We start from the raw sequence: 18,907 nt of genomic DNA on the forward strand, positions 1-18,907 counted from the left end.
TCCTCTCTGCCTTTTAGTTTCTTTAATCTAACACCACCAGCTCCTCTCTTAACCCAGGATCTCACCTAGTAATTTATTAGCACTGCATTGAATTTACCTGTTTATTACCCTTCCTCCTCCCTGCCACTTCTTACCTGTGAGCCATGCAGGGCTAGGACAACTATTCTCTTGTCACTGCTATTGCGATGGCACCCGTGTGTTATCCTTCCCACCTATCAGGCATCTTGGTACACAGTGGATAAACAGGCCCAGGCTACCTCATAAGAAACAAATCTTCGGCAGTCTTTTCCTTTTGCTTCTGATGGACTTTCTTCCATCGTCAAAGTTGCTGGTGTAGCAGGGAACTCTGGCCTTGCTTCTCATTGCCCCAGCAGCACCATAACTGTGGTTTGTGTCTGCAGTACATTTCGGAACTACTGTGGAAAGGTCTCTAGTGATTTCCTATGTGATAACCTTTGATCCTTGATGATTCTCCAGTAATTGATGTTAGCTGACTTCCTCCGTGATCAAAGAACTTTTTTTTTTCTGTCTCTGAACACAGCTTTTTAAACACTTGTCTTCTGCCTACTCATGAAAGGGAGTTCTTCAGGGGGCATACTTTTAATTCTTATTATATTTTATTCAGGTTGAAAGTTTCTTTGTAATTCAGCTTTGCACTGTGGTTTGAATTTTATCTGCAAAAGCCACAGTGAAGTTCAGTTGCCACTGTAACTGTGTAAAGAGGCAGGGTCTTTCAGAACAAATTGGGGCACAAGGACTCTGCCCTCATAAATGGATTAATGTACTTACTGGGTAGGGGTGTTTGCTGTATGTTCAATCTCTGCTTGTCCTGCCACTTTATACACTAAATAAACTTGCACATTTATAATCTGTTCACCCAGTTATAGTAGCAGAACATGAACTCAGACACTATCCCATCTCTGACTCTATCCAAGATTGCTCCTGATTCCACATCTATACATTTCCTTGATTTGCTTGATAGCACCTCATATAAAGTACAGGCATGCAACCATCATTTTAACCAAACCCCTTCTCTTCTTACATTCTCCATTCTAGTAGATGAAATGATTGTTTAGTGCCACCTCCAAATCAAAAGCATTTTACCTTTGAGAGTCCTTGTTCACCTCTAAAACTGGGGAGTAAGCTAAATTAAAGCTAATATCCTTTCTCTCAGTGACATGTTAAATTCCCAGGCTCTCCGTGTGTGTGTGTGTGTGTGTGTGTGTGTGTGTGTGTGTGTGTGTGTGTGTGTGTGTGTGTATGTATCGGTCTGTCTATCTGTCTGTATCTATCTGCCTGTCTCTGGGTCTATTTCTCTTTTTCTCTAATAAGAAGTATATGAGGCTTTTTTGAGAAATGCTGTAATATTTTATATAAATGTCATTTTTACTAATCAGGTTTAGTAATCTTTTTAAATAGCTGAGTAACTCTGAGTTATTTCTGTATTATAACTTACTCAACACATGATGGTAGTTAAGTGTCAAATGTCAAATAGTTTATGTTTTCTATATCTTTTAGTGAATATTCAAAGAATAGAAGAGGAACAGCTTAAAAATAGGAAGACAATTGGAAAGGAACGAATCAAAAGAAATCAAAGGAAGAAGAGAGAGGGCAGTGTAGGCAAAGACAGACTATGGCAAGTTTTTCTCATATATACGACATGAAAGGACAAGGAGTTATTTAGGAGAAAGGGAATCAGCAAGGCTGGATGTAGAAAAATATATTTTAAAAGTTTGGGTGTGGGGTTTCTGCCCACCTTAAACCATTTATGTTCCTGGATGAAACACATACACACATATATTTTAATATGCCTTAAGCAGCACAATAGCTGGACAACTGCCTAACCTCCATGCTGTTAGAATCCACTTTCTACCATTAACCCAAGTTATCACTTACTATGCTTCATCTGGGCTGCTCTTAGCTACAATTGGCCAGCCTACATGGCCACATTTTTATGGCCTTTATGGCGCTGCTAACCCATGTCTGCTCTCCTTTGTCCTCTCCTGTACATTCATTCTTCTTCTATTTTTCTTCTCTTCTCCCCTGCTCCTTTCTCTAAACCCACCAAAATTCAACCCCACCTATTTCTCTTCTCCCCAGCTATTGGCTGTTGGCATCTTTATTCACCAGTCACAATCAACTGGGGGTAGAGGCACTTATTGTCTTACTGGAGGACTCTCTCCTTTGGGGCAAACAGCCTTGGGGGCCTCAAATCAGCATTACAATACAAGCAACATTAGCCCAACCCACTACTACTGGCAGTATGGGAGGACTATGGGTTGCAAAGACAACCAAAATGCAGAAAGTAAGTATGTAAGGAAATGTCATAATGAAATCCTTTAATTCTGAAAAGGAAAGAAAAGAAATGTAGGGATTATATTGGATGCCCCATCAGCTTTCATGGCTCTCATCATGTCCAAGTTCATTTGGAATGAACGTTTATTCCACACAGCATCTTCTTCCTTCACTTTAGAAAGATAATGGTTTTAGTATCAGGTTTACTGAAGTATAATCTACATAAATAAACTGTACACACTTAAAAGGCTCATCAGTGAGTTTAATCTATACATTCCCATGATTGCCACCACAGTTAAGAGGTAAAACATTTTCATCTCACTAAAGCATTCTCCTAAAGTCCTTTGTACTTGGACCTACCTTCCTTACAACTGATAATCACTGCTTTGATTCTCTTGTTACAGATTAAGATTTGCTTTTTATAGAATTCCATAGAAATGCAGCTATAGAGTGAATTCTTTTGTGCCCATGTGTTTTCACACTCTGTGTTAGCCTGTGAGAATCTTCCATATTACCTGTAAATCATTTTCCATTCATAGTCAGATATTATGTACCACACACCACAATGCTTTGTTTTTCGTTCACATGTTGGTGGACATTTGGTTTATCTCAAGGTTTAAGCTAAAGCACTAAAAATGCTCTGTACTTTTATGGCCAAGCCTTTATATAGACATATATTTTCATTTCTGTTGGAAAAAAAACTAGAAATGGACATGCCAGGGCCATGTGCTACTTTAAAAGTGATTGTAAAAATTAGTATCAATGAGCAATGAAAGCAGCAGTTGAGCCAGGCAGTGGTGGTGCAAGCCTTTAATCCCAGCTCTTGGGAGGCAGAGGCAGGTGGATTTCTGAGTTCGAGGCCAGCCTGGTCTGCAGTGAAAAAACCAAAACCAAACCAAACCAAAACCAAAACCAAAACCAAAACCAAAACCAAAGTCAAAAACAAAAACAAAACCAAAGCAAAAAACAAACAGCAATTGTTCCACATCTTCACTAAGACTTGGTATAAATGGTCTTTTCAACTTTAGCCTTTATAATCCATGTATAGTATTGTTAATTTTATTTCCTTGGTGGCTTTTGGAGTTGAACATTTTTATGTTTAGTGCCATATATATTTTTCCTTTCTTTTTGTTTATTTAGTCATGTTGTTTATTTTTAAAAAATCAACAACTACTTCTCTCAGACTTTGAGGATTTGTTTTATTTTTAAGTATGTCTGTGTGGGGGTCGAGGTGAGGTGCGTGTGTGTGGATATAAGACTGTAAGTACTCAAAGAGTCCAGAAGAGGGCATTGGATCCCCCTGGAGCTGCTGTTCATCCATAGTTGTAAATTGTGTGTCATAGGTACTGGAAAGGGAACTTAGTTCCTCTGAAAGAGAGCAGTATGCACTCTACCACTGAGCCATCGCTCCAGTCCCTCAGCACTAACTCTCCAGTGATGATCTCACTTGGTGACATTTTTTTTCAATATTTGGAGGTTTCTCTCTGCTTTTTGTATCTAATTTCCTCGATGTTAGAGAATCTAATCTATCTAATGTAGTCATCTGATTTAAAACTTTTGAAATGTACTATAGGACGTGTTATTACTCTGCGATGCTTTAGCTTGGTTCCTTTCCCTGTGTAGTCAGGAAGAATATATGATGCACTGTTGTTGGGAGAAATGCTTTACAAATGTTGGGTTAGGGGCTAAGCTTATTTAGGATGGGCATGGTTGTGCATAGCTGTAACCCCAGCACAGAAGAGGTGGACACCAGAGAGGATCAAGATTATTTGCTGCTACAGGAGAAGCCTGAAGCTAGCCTGGACTCTATATGACCTGTCAAAGAAAAGAGGAAAACAGACAGACAGACAGACAGACAGACAGAAAAAGAAAGAAACAAAGAAAGGCAAGAAAAGACATCTAGATGTTAAGTTCTCACTGATTCTGTTTATATAGCCTCTTGATTCATCTTGACATCTTGAGATCACTGGAGTCTCAGCTGTAGTCGTCTCTTGAGGTCTTCCCACCCTGTTTAGTTCTGTCCATTCCTGAGGTCTTCCCACCCTGTTCAGTTCTGTCCATTCCTGAGGTCTTCCCACCCTGTTTAGTTCTGTCCATTCCTGTTGCATTATTCAGAACTCTATTATTAGATGTATTTAAAGACTTTTTTTATTTCTTCATGAATTTTGAATCCTCTATTATAAGAGTTTAAAATTTTAGGTTATTTTTATTTTTATCTTAAGCCCTTTAAAACTGTCTTCCTGTTTTTTAGTTTGCATAATTTCAGATGCAAAGCCTATTATCATTCATTTCTTGTTTCTCTGTATGTCCTGTGTCTCGTCTACCACCATTAAAAATAATTTCTTTATTTTTGAACTATTTGACTGTGATCGTCCACAGCTTTGTTCAGAACAGCTTACTTCTTTCTCTTGCTAGTAGAAGACTTGTGCTTCTGATGGAGTTGAGAAGAGCGACTCCAGCTATTCTCAGCTGCTGCTGCACACTCTCCCCTCCTGTCAGGAGCTGCCTGATTTATGATGAGGTCTTGCAGTGCTTGACACAGGCTCGTGAGGGCTTTGGGTAGAATCATCTGTTGATTCTACCAACTCAAAAGGCATAGTAAAGTTTTACTGCTTAAATGACTTAGGGCGATTCCCCAGATTCTCTGTCAAGTTGAGTCTTGTTAAATACAGCACAAATAGGCTATTGGGTTGTTGGTTTGTTTTTTTTTTTTCCTAATGTAACTTGGAGTTAGCATGAAGAATTTCAGCATCTTTCTCATGAACTAGTACATTTTAAAAACCATGAAACCTATAAATATCCCAGTTAAATTCTGATGACAGTAATAAAAAGAAATTACAGTAATATTTTGTAATATTTTACAGCTTATAAAATTATTTCACAGGCATTTTCTCATTTAACTTTATGATTATTTGTGCTGAGTTTTTATAGACTTACCAGAATCAATAAAATACTTACTGAAGGAAAAAAAGCATTTAAACATTTTCCTTTTGTGTATATGTATATTTATGTATTCATGTATATGGTCAGATGCATGTGGGGGCCAGAGGCCAGTTCTGTAGTCTTTTTCAATTGCCTCTCATCTTTTTGGTCTCTTTCTCAACTTGAATATCTCCTTTTCAACTAGATGGATGGACTGGCTGGCAAGCCCTCATCACCCTCCTGGGCTCATTTCCTCTGCACTGGGACTCCAGGCATGCACTGCTGGGCCTAACTTTTTAATGTGGCTTTTGGGGGCTTGAACTTGGGTCCTTGTGCTTACCCACCAAGCTTGTCACCAGCAGGGCCATCTTCCCAGACCCATTAAAAATGGAAACAGAACAGAAAGGTGCTTAAAAGCCACAGTGCTTGCCATTTAATGTGTAAAAATTGTTGGTTTCAAGTGCTATCAGCCTTTTATAAATAAAACTAAATGCCTGACTGAGCTATTTATTTATTTATTTATTTATTTATTTATTTTAATGTTCCTGATCTGTCAAGATTGGAAGTGGATTCATTTTCTTTTGAAAGAAAAACCAATGTGCCCCTGATGTCCCAGTTAATTTTTTCCTTTGTGTAAAGAGTACCCTTGTTTCTGTTACTTGACCTTGTATTTCACTTATTTTGTGACAGGCATCCTCACACGAGGACAACTGGGCCTGGTAGACCTCATCTTACAGTACATTCACTACAATGAGGTATACGAGGCCATCAGCATCCTGCGCAGCATGGACTGGGACACCCTGGGCCAGCAGTGTTTGATCGGCATGGGCACCATTGTGAACCATCTTCTTAGACAGAGGCTCACGCCAGAGAGAGAAGGTCAGACCTGAGTATATTGCATCAGTGGTTTTGCGTATACATGAAATACATTTGAAGTCACTTTTAAGGATGTTTTGGGTTATGTCATTAGAGACTGAGGAATGAGTGTTGTATTAAAACTGAAACAATATCAAAGAATTATTCCCAAATGGTACTACTTCCTGTATGGTACTTGTCAACACAGAGGACTCCTTTTCTGCCTGGGCTTGTGTTGAAACTCAAAGTGTCATTGTTCCAAAATTGAGTCAAACTCAGATTTCAAGCTTTGATCAGAAGTTTCATTTATTCTCTGTCTGCAGACAAAGGACACCAAGCCAAGGCCTTATTCCTCTCTCACATTAAACAGCAGTATTTCTCTCACATGGTCACACAGCAGTTCTTACATTCTGCTTTGTGTGTGTCAGAATGGTCTGTGGCCTAGGCATCCCCCTGGTTACCATGCTTTGGAGTTGTTCTCTTGATTTGCTCCTCCCTCTGCCTGCTTGGATTGCCTCATCTTTCCTCAGTAGTTTTGCCCATAGAAATCCCAGGTGTTTATTGTTGAGGTGGTGAACACTGAGAAAAAATTAGCACACAAGATATGAACAAATTTCTGTATCTCCCAGTTCTCTAGCATGTATTTATGAGTTCCTTTTCTTTTATATGTTGTGAAATATTCCAAAACAACTGGGATTTATACACTTATTTCATATCTGTTTTTGCTGTTAATGTTAGGAAATTATGACTCGAAGGTATTCCTAAATTATACAGGGTAACAAAATTAGGACAGGTCTATTACTGGAGAACATTTTCTCTTAGTATTTTCACTGGGTTTTAATAGACTTTCTTCATTTTTATTACATTTCCAAAATAAATAATAAGATTTTGGATAAAATTTTGTAGTTGACCAGTAAGGTCATGAATCTCTAGGAAGTTTATATTATGGACCTTGGCCTAACTCCCGGAATTCTTTTCTAATATGTATTTAAGAATTAAATGAACTTTTTGGAAGTAGTCCAAACTCATCTGTGGAAATGGCAGTGTTTGTACATAAAGAAAGTGCCTACCGCAGTACATGGCCTACTGTGGTACTTTTCAGAATACAAAGTATAACTCTTAAGATTTTAGGCGATAGAAAAAATTACTGTAATTTTGCCTACAGAGTTATCCCATATACCTATTTCTTAATAGTGATAAACTTCTCAAGATTGAGTATGTACTTAAAAGTAACAACAAAAACTAAAGATCAGAGCCTCCAAAGACAGTCTGTAGTGATATGTGCTCTATGGAACAAGTCCCAAGTTTACAGTTAAAGAAGAAATATGGGAAGATAAAATATTGAGTTTCACTCAGGACACTGTGTTGTTAGCTCCTTCGTGAATTCATGATATTAAGTTGCTAGCTTGTAAGAAAGAGTATAAAGAAATACACAAATGGGCATTTTCAGATTCCTGCCCTATAAAGGGTTGTTCTTCCCAAAGAATCATAGTGGAAGATAGGGAAATAAAAAGCTTTTATGATATTGGGCTATTAAAACAAACTCTATACATATCCTGGGTTATCCAAATGTGTCTATGCTAAGCAGATATGTGCATTTCCGTCAAGTAACTACAAAACACATTTCTAAAGCACTCAGAATTCCCTGTTGAGATTTATTTTATCTGAATCTAACAAATTTGACATGGTAATTCGTTGTCCTTTTATTAGTGGAACCTAGTGTGCTGTTATTTCTAGCCGTGTTGGGTCTGTCTTTGAGATCTTCATTTCTGCCTTCAACATCAAGCTGGGCAGCCTAATGAATCCGGAGCTGTGCTGGGAGGTCCGAGTGCTCTGTGTACGCTTGAACATTTCAGATGTACAAAACATGCTGTCAGGAAAACAAGCAATGGTGGGAGAATTGGGCTTGTTTTCACAATAACAGTGCTATGTTCAATTTTAATCTAAATTGACTGCTGCTTTGAAAGAAAATACCTCCAAAATGCATCCTATTTTACTGTGTAGATTTGAGATTGAAAAATAAAAAAGAAATTACTAAAGCTTAGTGAAGCCTGCAGCAATTATTCTGACAAGGTGTTTAATACTTACAAATCTAAATAGGGCTACAACTAAAGGAGTTTCACTAAATAATGAATTGTTTATTCAGGCCAGTGTTGGAAGCATAAATATTAGAGGAATCTAGCTGTGAACTGCAGTACATTCATACATACTCATGTTCACGCCATATGGTAAATCGCTGCCAGGTATTTCTGGGCGGAAGGAAGCACAGCCCCACTGGCACATCTTGGTAAAATTGTGAAGTAGACAGAACGCACCTTGTTTCCTAATCTCTTATCTCCTGGCCTCCCCCCTTTATCGAAAGCCTCTGCAATCTTCTATCCCAGGGTGCTTGCTTCATGAAAGGACAAAGCTCAGGACCTTGTTTATGGCGAGATTCAGGCCAAGATAGAAGTTTCCATTGTTCTTCTAAAGTTGCACCACACACAGGTCTTATGCCAATGTGCAAATTTTTGTTTCTATTCTTTAATTTTTAAAATTACATGTGTGTGTGTGTAGGCCATAGTGAATGTGTTGGGAGTCAAAGGACAACTTGTGGGAGTCAGATCTGCCTTCTACCATGTGGGTCCCGGGAATGAAACTCAGCTCACCCGGCGTGGCAGCCAATGTCCTTACCTGCTGGCCCTTACTGATATTTTAAGAAAACCTTTCTACTGTGTTGATTTTATTTCCCTATTCAGGCAGTTAGTTTTCCTTTCTGCTAAAGAGAACATTTAATGTTGAGCACACTGCAAATTTATTTTACTGGAAATACTAGTTGAAACTGTGCTACTTTGCTGAGTCACTGTTTTAATTACCCATTGGTGGTGAGAGGTTGGTTCATTATTGATTTCTTTGGTTGTGACAACTTTTTGTTGCTCAGAGTCATTGCCAGCTTTATCTCGCTGAAAGTTTACACACAGGTTTGTTTTTGTACTAGCTGCTGTATTTTAATTTCATCTTTCCTGCAACAAGCTCACATTTGATCCAAGTTTGCAGAACATGACTGACTGCAGACAGGAGGATTCTGCTGTAATTGAAGGAGTGTCTCTTGTCTTAGTGCTGCTGTGTTTGAATTCCACAGCACAGCTTGAGGCAAGCCTTGGAACCTTCTATGCTCCAACAAGACCACTTCTGGATACAACTATTTTGGAATATAGAGAACCGGTCAGCAAGTATGCCAGGAGGCTTTTCCACCACCTGCTCAGGTGAGTGACGCCTCTGCATTTCCTGCCGACAGAGGACACATTTAAAGAGCCATCTTTCATGAGACTCCTCCATAATATGGCTATTTCCTGATAATTTTTGTCTTTAAAAGAAAAGCAAATTTTATTAGTCTTCACTTAATCTGTTGTTTTCCTTTTAAGGAAATATTGGATATTATCCAGGACCACTTCATCAGCAGCAATACACTCTGCCCTTTAATGTGATAGTAAAAACTATCTCTATAAAAAAGTGAATATGAAAATGTTAATGAATTTTGTTCCTAGCTCTAAACAAATACTTTTGTCTAAACTGACTGTGAGCTCACTGTATGCATGTACTCTGAGGCTGTGAAGCAGGTGTTGACTTGCTTTCCTTCCGCATGACTACAGGAGACCTCTCTACTGCCCTTGCACACGATGTGGTAGGTGCTAACTTCACTGTAACTCATTTTCCTACTTATGTATATATAAATGTTCTTTCATCCATAGGGATTATTTGACAGGGTTGATAAAAATGTCAAATATGGCTCTGAGAAACATATATTAGAAGTTGAAGAGAAAGAACTTCTCTTCACAGAGGAGGATGGAAGGAAGATGAAAATCTAGATAGAAAGATTAGGGACACACAGATGGTGTGAAAACTAGTGTTAAAATCGGGTCAATGAAAGGGTGTTCTGGAATGAGAAGAAATGTGTCCTGCAAGTAAGTGACCTGGCCACCCAGTGCACCAGTTTTGTTTCTTAAGATGAGTGGTATATACTAGGGTCTAATCAAAACTATTCCTCTTCCAGTTGTGTGTATATATATATATATATATATATATATATATATTTACTGTATTCTGTATATATAATATTTTATAATAGAATTTTGAATTCTGTTTACAAAAAAGGAAGAATTTCATGAAGGAATTGATTTTAGTTTTAATTTCACTAAAGATGTACTTTGCTATAGTATTGTGCAAGTCTTTTTCAAAGACTTTAATATATATTCTTTTATTTTTACCAGAACAACTTTGTAAAGGTAGTATTATGTCATGAAGTAATAAACTCAGGCTTCGGTGATCAGCAGCTTACTTAGAGAAATAACAAGTGATCTTGGGCTGGTTCCTACAGCTCTTCACTCCTTCCTAAAGATCACTTACTGAAACTGGTTGTATAATTTTCAGATGCTACTTTCCAAAATAACTGTGAATTGTCTTTAATATATGAATAGGCTGATGATAGATGTTCAACTGTCCCAAAATGTGGGGAGGTGCTAAGATTGGTCAAAACTTGAGGAGGTATACTGTTATACAGATATTTGTGCCCCATAATTACTTTTATCTCTATATAAGGTGGTACTTTGAACTCTACACAGCAGTGAGGCCTTTAGAAAAATCATATTTTTGGAAACCAGGAAATGTTAATACATTGCAAGAGTTATTATCTGTAATTGAATCTTGCCTTTTTATCTGAATGGTGTTAGCATATTTCAAGAGAGTCTTTCCTCATCTTAAATGTAGCAGTCTTCATGCATGAGCATATCCTAAAAATATTGGGGTTAAACTTATATGTGCTTGAACATAGGGCTTTGGTCTTTAATTCCTGTTTTGTTTTTCTTATTTCTAGGGAAAATTGATGAGTTAATATCTTGCCTAAAGAGCTCAAAAAGCTCAACATGAATAAGAACTTTGAAAGTGTTCTGTGTTGTAGCCTCACTGTGGTTTTGGCCTCTGACTTTAATGTAATTACTTGCTTTTTCACAACCTCTACCCTAGGAAGCTATCTTGTATGTATGTGAATTTTTCCTCAGTGTTGTTTTAAATTCAGTGTTCTTATTGCTGTCATCAGCATTTCATGCAGACTGTTTGGTCATGTGACATGTCCCTTGAGGAATGCTGACTGATGTTCCCATTTTGGATGCTTTCAGTTACAATGACTTTACTAGTTTCTCTTTCAGTAGTAGCTGCACAGGGCATTGTGAAAGAGAAATGTATGTTAGTAGAAACCAATGAGATAGCCTAAATTGTAAACATCCTTTTGTTTAATCTGCTACTGAGAAATTTTATCAAGGGGAGATGAAATTGGTCAAATGTCTTAAGAAAGGAAGGAGGAAGGAAGGAAGGAAGGAAGGAAGGAAGGAAGGAAGGAAGGAAGGAAGGAAAGGAGGGAGGGAGGGAGGGAGGGAAGGAGGGAGGGAGGGAAAGAAGGAAGGAAGGAGGTGCTAGGATTGCATTAAGTCTTCTGCTTTAGCTATTCATTATTTTCATACTCTTTGAAAACTTCCTACAGAATTAAGGCCACATTGGGGCATTTTTTAATTCGAGGAAGAAGAAAGGAGCCTCCTGAAATTAGAGTTAGCTGAAGTCACTCGGGTGGACTCAGGTGGGCAGTGAGGGGAGAATGCTGTGCTGTCTTTGCTGTGATCCAGTACACAGGGTCTGAGGTCACAGGCTGACATTGTGCTAGCAGTGAGTGTCTGGGTTTAAAAAAATATTCCAGTTTTGTTCTTGTTGGAGAGTAGTTTCCAGCCATCTTTCTGTGTCTCTTGGCCTTTCCCCAAGTTTAAACATAGCTAAACTGTAAGGTTTATTTCTCATATCTTTCTTGAGAACTCTTTGTATGTATTCAAAATTACTGAGTTTTAAGAAGAAACGTCTGGCCAGGCAGTGGTGGCGCACGCCTTTAATCCCAGCACTTGGGAGGCAGAGGCAGGTGGATTTCTGAGTTTGAGGCCAGCCTGGTCTACAGAGTGAGTTCCAGGACAGCCAGGGCTACACAGAGATACCCTGTCGTGAAAAAAACAAAATAAATAAATAAATAAATAAAGTCCATTGATAGTATAAATCATTTAATAAAGTATTTTAATAAAATTAAAGATATAATAGTCTGATTTATAAAAACTGTTAAGCAGCAGGACACCTACAAACAGCGAACGCAGCTTTGCCTGAATTATGCTTAGCAAGTAGTTACTCACCTTTCACCTCTGTGAGATTGAACAGTCTCCAGAGCACTTAGCAGGGAGCCATTACCAAACAAGAGCTTTTCATCAGAACCAAATAGAACCTGGGAGAGGAGCAAGGGAGTGCTGATGAAAGCCAGTGTTGCACCCGCGCGTGTGCCACACGAAGCTAGTTCATGAATGTGGCAGCAGAATGATTTAGAGAGGTGATGATTTTCTCTTCAAATATAAGGCCACTGTGTTCTGATATGGTGGTATTAATGTGTGGCAGCATAAAGGCAGGTGCCTTTGAAATGCTTGTAAATAGTAGGCTAAGTTTTGAAAGAGGACTTTATTGCCAAGAAATAGAGATATAATATTTGTGACATTTTGTAGAGGATTGTAAGAATATGTTTGTTTCCCTTTACCATTCCACATGAAAAATTACAATAAATTGATGTAACTAGGAAGAGCTATGTGTGTAGATGTGTGATCCCAGGTATAATGTGGTGTTAGAGCTGGATGGCCCCGGTCTATTCTGCCAACGTTGCTGTTTACGTTTGTAGTAGAATGTGGGCATCTTTCTGGTGGTGGAGTCCGCACCCGGGCTAGTAGTTAAGGAAGAAGAAAGAGCCAACCTTGCATTTTGAATCTAAATAAATCTTATTCCCTTTTGTTCCTCTTTTGGTATTTTTCAAAGCAGTGGCAACAACAAACAAAAACAGCACACGGGCAGGACAGACAGCACAGTGGTGAAGAACATACAGGTCTCAGCACCCACATCAGGTGGCCCATGGCCACCCTTAACCCATGGGATCTAATACCTTCTTCTGACCTCCATGGGCACAGGCATACATGCAGACAGAAGCATATGCACAAAAATACGATTATTTGTTTTATAAAACCCTAGAACGTGCTACTGGAGTGAAGCCTGAGATTCCTGCCCACCCGTGCTGCTCATCTGCTCAGTGTGATGTTTGAAAATGACAGTGTCCAAATGAAAGCAGACACACAACTAAACAGACATGGCTTGCTGCTTAAGTGTACTTGGGTGTTTTTACAGAAGGCCCAGGTTCCATTCCTAGCACCTACTGATAATTCCAGTTACAGAGAATTCAGTGTCTTCTGACCTGTGCACGAATCAAGCATGCATGTGGTGTATAGACATGCAGGCAGGAAAAACAGGCAGAAAATGAATAAATCTAATTAAAATTTTAAAATCTTTAGTCTATTCAACTATTAGTAGGAAAACAATTGGAAGTTGAAATTTCTTTTTATTTTGAGGCTCCTCTGGCTTCACAATCTTTTGCTTCAGGCTCATTTGAATCTGTAATGTCAAACATAAGTTCTCTAAGATAAGCTTTTCCTATTTACTGAGGTCTAGGTTTCCCAAGTCCAAGTGGACAGTTATGGAAATGTCAGTAATAAGTTAGGAAGCGTGTACGCAGTCAGTGTGACTTCAGACACAGGCAGAGCAGTGTTGTCTGATAGTTCTAACATTCAGAACCATAGTCATCCTGCACACGAAGTATAAACTTGTCACGATGAAGCTTATGTATGGCAGTGTTAGGCAATTGAGGACCTTAGGTCATTCAAGGGAACTCTTCGGAATTAAGCCATTGCTGAACAAATGTTGCCTAATGTCTGCCTGAGGCCATTTTCTCTCAGCAGACCTACATTCAGAACTTCTTAAAGACATAAAGATGTTGATCTGTGTTCACTCTTTCCTTTAGGAAGGGATAATTGTTACCCACAGGAAGGCAATCCTAAGAGGTGAAAAGGAAGGCAGTCCTGAGAGGTGAAAAGATTATGATTTTAGGCCTAGTGGATTCTTCATGTGTTACAGGAGTTTTGTTCTTTTGAAACGTTTGACATTTATTTTAATTCTCTTCTGTATGCTTATAGAGAACAGTGTGAATTGAATAAGTTAATTAACATGTCTGTCATTTCATCAATTTATTATTTTCTATAGAGAGGATGTTTATATTTTAGAAAATTAGAAAGTTATAATACATTGTTGGCAACTGTGCTTGCCACATGGTACAACAGATCATGAAAATTCAACATCTTCCCTTGCCCTGTGACCTCTCCCGAGACTCAGCACTTGGCTCTGAGTAGACTGTCCATGCCGTGGAGACCTCAGTAGGTTTCCCCCAGAAAATCATTCCCCACAGTACCCATGAGGTTCTGAATTCAAATTTGTGCTGGTTGGCTGTTTGGTGATGCTTTCAACAGCCCAGTTTAAATAGGTATTTCCGCATTTCAAGTCACTGCATGTCCTGACTACAGGTGCCAAGGCTGGTTATATAAAGCAGGAGTCGGCTAACTATAACTTGCCTCTTGGTTTTGTAAATATAATTCCGCTGGAATGCAGCCAAGCCCACTTGTTTCCATAACATCGATGCCTGCTTTCAAGCTGTAGTTGTGACAGGGTTGTGTACCCCTCAATATGTATTTACTTTCTGACCCTTTACAGAGAAAGTTTGCAAACCCTTGTTACAAATGAACAAACGCAGAGACCTACAGTTGCTGGGGGCGTGTCTTCTGAGTGTCTCAAGAAGACAAGACAAATGTTATTTGTAATACACAGTTAATCACTTCAGAACTGAAAGTCAGTGGAATTGATGCTAGGTCTAAGAAGTTGGGGGTACCTATAGGAATGGGAAGATAATTAGTTTTTAAAGATTTATTTTATTTGATGTAAATGAGCCTTTTCCCTGCATGCATATCTGTGTATCGCTTGTGTGCCTCATGCCTGTGGAGGTCAGAAGAGGGTATCAGATTCTCTGAATCTGAAGTTGCAGATAGTTGTGAGCCACCTTGTAGGTGCTTGGAATTGAACCCAGGTCCTCTGGAGAAGCACAAGGTGCTTCTGATCACTGAGCCATCTCTCCAGCCCCCAGGAGGTGATTTGGCCATACCAGACACAGCAGAGATGAGCCCAGCCTAGGCGTGCTATCACATGGCAGGGAGTTTGAGCCCACATATAGTCATGCTGATCTTCTGTGGCAGGAGGGGAGGAATGTGACAGGCAGGGAATAAAAAAACCTCTAATACCATAAGAAAATTCCCAAAGATTCTTAGTGTACCTGGCTAGAAGTTAAATCTTATATAGTGGCAACCCTCAAAGTTACAACAGAGCCAGTGTTTATAATTTAAACTTTATATTTAAGGAAATCATGGACCCAAATTTAGATATAAAAAAAAATACAGAGAAATTCTTGTGCCCCTTGCCCTATTCACCCCAGTGAATAATGTTCCAAAATATTCCAAAAATATAGCCCCATCTGACACATGCCGTACTAGTGTTAACGCAGTACAGACACAGCTAGGATGTGTGCGCCTACTGTTTTACTTTTAAAAACTGCATTGGGAGTTCATTCTCTCCTTGTACCTGTGGGTCCTGGGGACTGAACCCATCGAGCGTGGCGTCTGGTCAGTGCTTTTATCTACTGGTCCTTCCTGTGTCCTTTTATGACCACACATACTTTCTGACAGAGTGGTACACAAATGGGATTATATAGTACATGACCTTTGGAGAAAGATTCTTCCAGGTTCTGTTCTTTTCATCTCCAGTGTCTTCATCTCCAGACTTTTGCTAACAGATGCTATTGCAGTTCTTAAATCTTTAACCAGTTTTTCTCAGAAAGTGCCATTTTTCCTTTCCAGTATTTATTTAAAACTTATATCGTCGCAAACCAGTACATGAAATTTATGTTTTCATCTATCAGAAAGGTCTTGGATAAGCAACCCTGGTCATCATCAAATGACAAATGCTACACCTAGCAGGAAAGACAGCCTTCAGTTTATGCCCATGGTAGTTCTAGACCCCACAAAACAGCACACATAGTTGTAGCATCTGTGAGTGAGCTAGCTGATAAGCTAAGTGTTTAGAAACTTATGTATATTTTTATGTTTAATGATTTAAAGCATTTCTAATTTTAAGTATATTTTGATCTTATTCTTCCCCTTTCCCAAGTCCTTCCAGATCCTTCCCCAAAGTACCTACTAAACTTTATGTTCTTTCTGAACAAACAAAAGTCCAACACAATGACAAAACTCCCCCAAAGAAGCAAAACAAAACCCACCAAACTGTAACCAAATAAAAACACACAAAAACCTGTGGAGGCCAATATATGTCGGGTCTACTATTCCTGAGCATAAGGCCTGCCCTGGAGTAGTTGATACACCCAATGTTACTCCATGGGAGAAAATGGATTTTCTCTCTCTAAGCAGATATAAATGACAGTTCAATTCTTAACCTTTAACCTGGTTAAGGCATCATTCATTCATATTCAATTCATTCATTCATTCATTTTTTTAAAAGCAGGAGTGGAGTGTAAAGAAATTATAGCAAAAATATCGTTATAAGGAAAATGAGTAGCCACAAGGAGGAAGACTGTGAGCTAGACGTAAGAAGGGCATGCTAACACAGGCTCCGAAATGTGTAACGGGTGCTTGTGCTATTGAGGGAGCATGGAGGAGGCCAGATGATATGCTGATAGGCACCACAGCTGCATAGGCCCCTTCTGCCAGAGGTAAAGGAAATGGCTCCTTTTGGTAGAGGGGAACCAGCTTCCCAAGTTCCTGAGGAATGTTAACTTTTGTCTAGCTACCAGCAATCCTCCTGGAGTTCAGGTTGAGCTCATCGACAAAGACGTGCAGGGATACGGCATTCCCTCACTCACCTCTCATATCTTCTTGTTTTGGGCTATAACTTATAATGTTGCTATGATCATTTTATTCTTGTTCATGTTTTTAGTGCAAATGTGTAGATCCTATGTAAACACATTGATCATACTTGCTTGTTTTGTGAATTCTCTGATCACTGTACTAGAATATTTATCTCTTTTGTTTGGTTTTACATTTTTGTTTTTATATCATATAAAAAGGAACTAATCAAATTCTCTGCTAATTTCCCCCCTCAAGCTCCTTCCTTATCCCCACTCCTGCTATGGAATCTTTATTTTTTTTCTTCTTAGTTTTTATATCTTTCATACATTGCAAATATTTTTAAAACCTACTTGATACTTATTTATTTCAATTCAATGCGTATTTTGCTTGCTCTTTCAATAGACATTTTAAATGATCAATGTGTTACTGTGTTTTGTCATCTCTTGTTTGCCACATACATCATCCTAGAAGTTCCCTGTATAATCAGTAATCTGTTTATTTCAGTTATCTCTATGACTTTATGCCTCACATTTTATTCTAACAGTCCTCTGAAAATACCTTAACATAATAAATAACATAGCCAGTTATCTAATAACATGTTTATAAGGTTCTAATGACATCTGAGAGCTCACTTTTCTTCCACACTTAAAATTATGAGACATCTTTTGAAAGCAGTCACAAGGTTAAACTCATCTGGTAGATCTGTGAACTCATGTGTGTGCATGCCCACAAACTTGACATATCATAGATAATCCAAATTTCTAGTTTTCTTAACAAAACACTAGTAAATCCTAAGTCATTTACTGTTTTTGAGGCTGTGTTTTTGTGTATGAGTAAGTATGTGTGTGTGTGTGAGTGTACGAGCACACACATGGGTATGTATACAGACGTGTATGTATGCAGATGGAAGTCTAAGAATGACATCACAAGACCTTCTCACTCAGTCTCCACCTTATATCCTGAGGCAGAGTCACTTTCTGAATCTGGAGCTTGCTGTTGTAGCTACTCTGGCTAGCCAGCTTGGCCTAGGGATCACTGTCTCATGGAAACTGGGGTGAAAGGCAGGCCACCAAGGCCATGTGACTTTCATATGGATTCTGAGCATAGAAATACTTTAACATGTGGTATTAAAAGTCATCTCTCCATCCTTTCTTACCTTGTTAAATATATTTGCTTTGACTTATTCCTATCTACTTGTACTTATTTTGGATAATTGTTTCTGTGCCAATACAGTTAGCTATTTCATTTATTAGAAATAGTGTCCTGGTTAGTTCTTGTCAACTTTACATAACTGGAGACACCTGGGAAGAGGGACCCTCATAGGAGGACTTCCTCCATCAGATTGGCCTGGAGGTATGTCCATGGAGTATTTTCCTGATTAATGATTGATGGGGGAGGCCCCAGCCCACTGTGGGTAGTTCAGCTCTGAGCAGGTAGTCCTAGGTTCTATAAGAAAGCAAACTCAGCAAGCCATGGGGAACAAGCTAGTAAGCAGCATCTCTCCATGATCTCTACCTTAGTATCTGCCTCCGAGTTCTTCACTTGAGGGCTCACCTGGCCTGCCTTAATTTTGGACTATTAAGTACAAGCTGAAATAAACCCTTTTCTCCCCTGAGTTGTTTTTGGGTGGTGTTTTATCACAGCAACAGAGAGATGAAATAATACATATGGGGACTTGCCATGCCGCCCAGGCTAGTCTTAGAACCAGGCTCAGCGATTTGAACTATAGAGCTGTCCACTGGGCCTGGCTTCATCTCTAAGTTTAGATATGATCCAATGAGTTTAAAGTTTTCATGTGAACTCTAGTGTTGTTTGGTTTGGTTTGGTTTGGTTTTTTGGAGGGTTTTTTTTTTGTTTTGTTTTGTTTTTTCTTTTTTTTTTTTTTTTGGATTTTTTTTTTTTGTTTGTCTTTTGAGACAAGGCTACAAGGTTTCTTTACATGGCCCTGACTGTCCTGGAACTCATTATGTAGACCAGGCTGGCATTAAACTCAGAGA

General features: G+C 38.8%; 1 protein-coding gene across 5 annotated transcripts in view; it reads left to right on the forward strand.

Moving 5' to 3' along the window:
• Positions 1–18,907, forward strand: part of Wdpcp (WD repeat containing planar cell polarity effector) — a 333,990-nt gene that overhangs the window by 147,033 nt on the left and 168,050 nt on the right. For all 5 annotated transcript variants that reach the window (XM_029483315.1, XM_021175452.2, XM_021175454.2 and 2 more), the window contains 2 exons: positions 5,908–6,096; positions 9,194–9,317. In XM_029483315.1, coding sequence (XP_029339175.1) covers positions 5,908–6,096; positions 9,194–9,317 — 313 coding nt within the window. The remainder of the gene's footprint in view (positions 1–5,907; positions 6,097–9,193; positions 9,318–18,907) is intronic.

This window comes from Mus caroli, chromosome 11 (assembly GCF_900094665.2).
Source record: "Mus caroli chromosome 11, CAROLI_EIJ_v1.1, whole genome shotgun sequence".
Classification (NCBI taxonomy): Eukaryota; Metazoa; Chordata; class Mammalia; order Rodentia; family Muridae; genus Mus; species Mus caroli.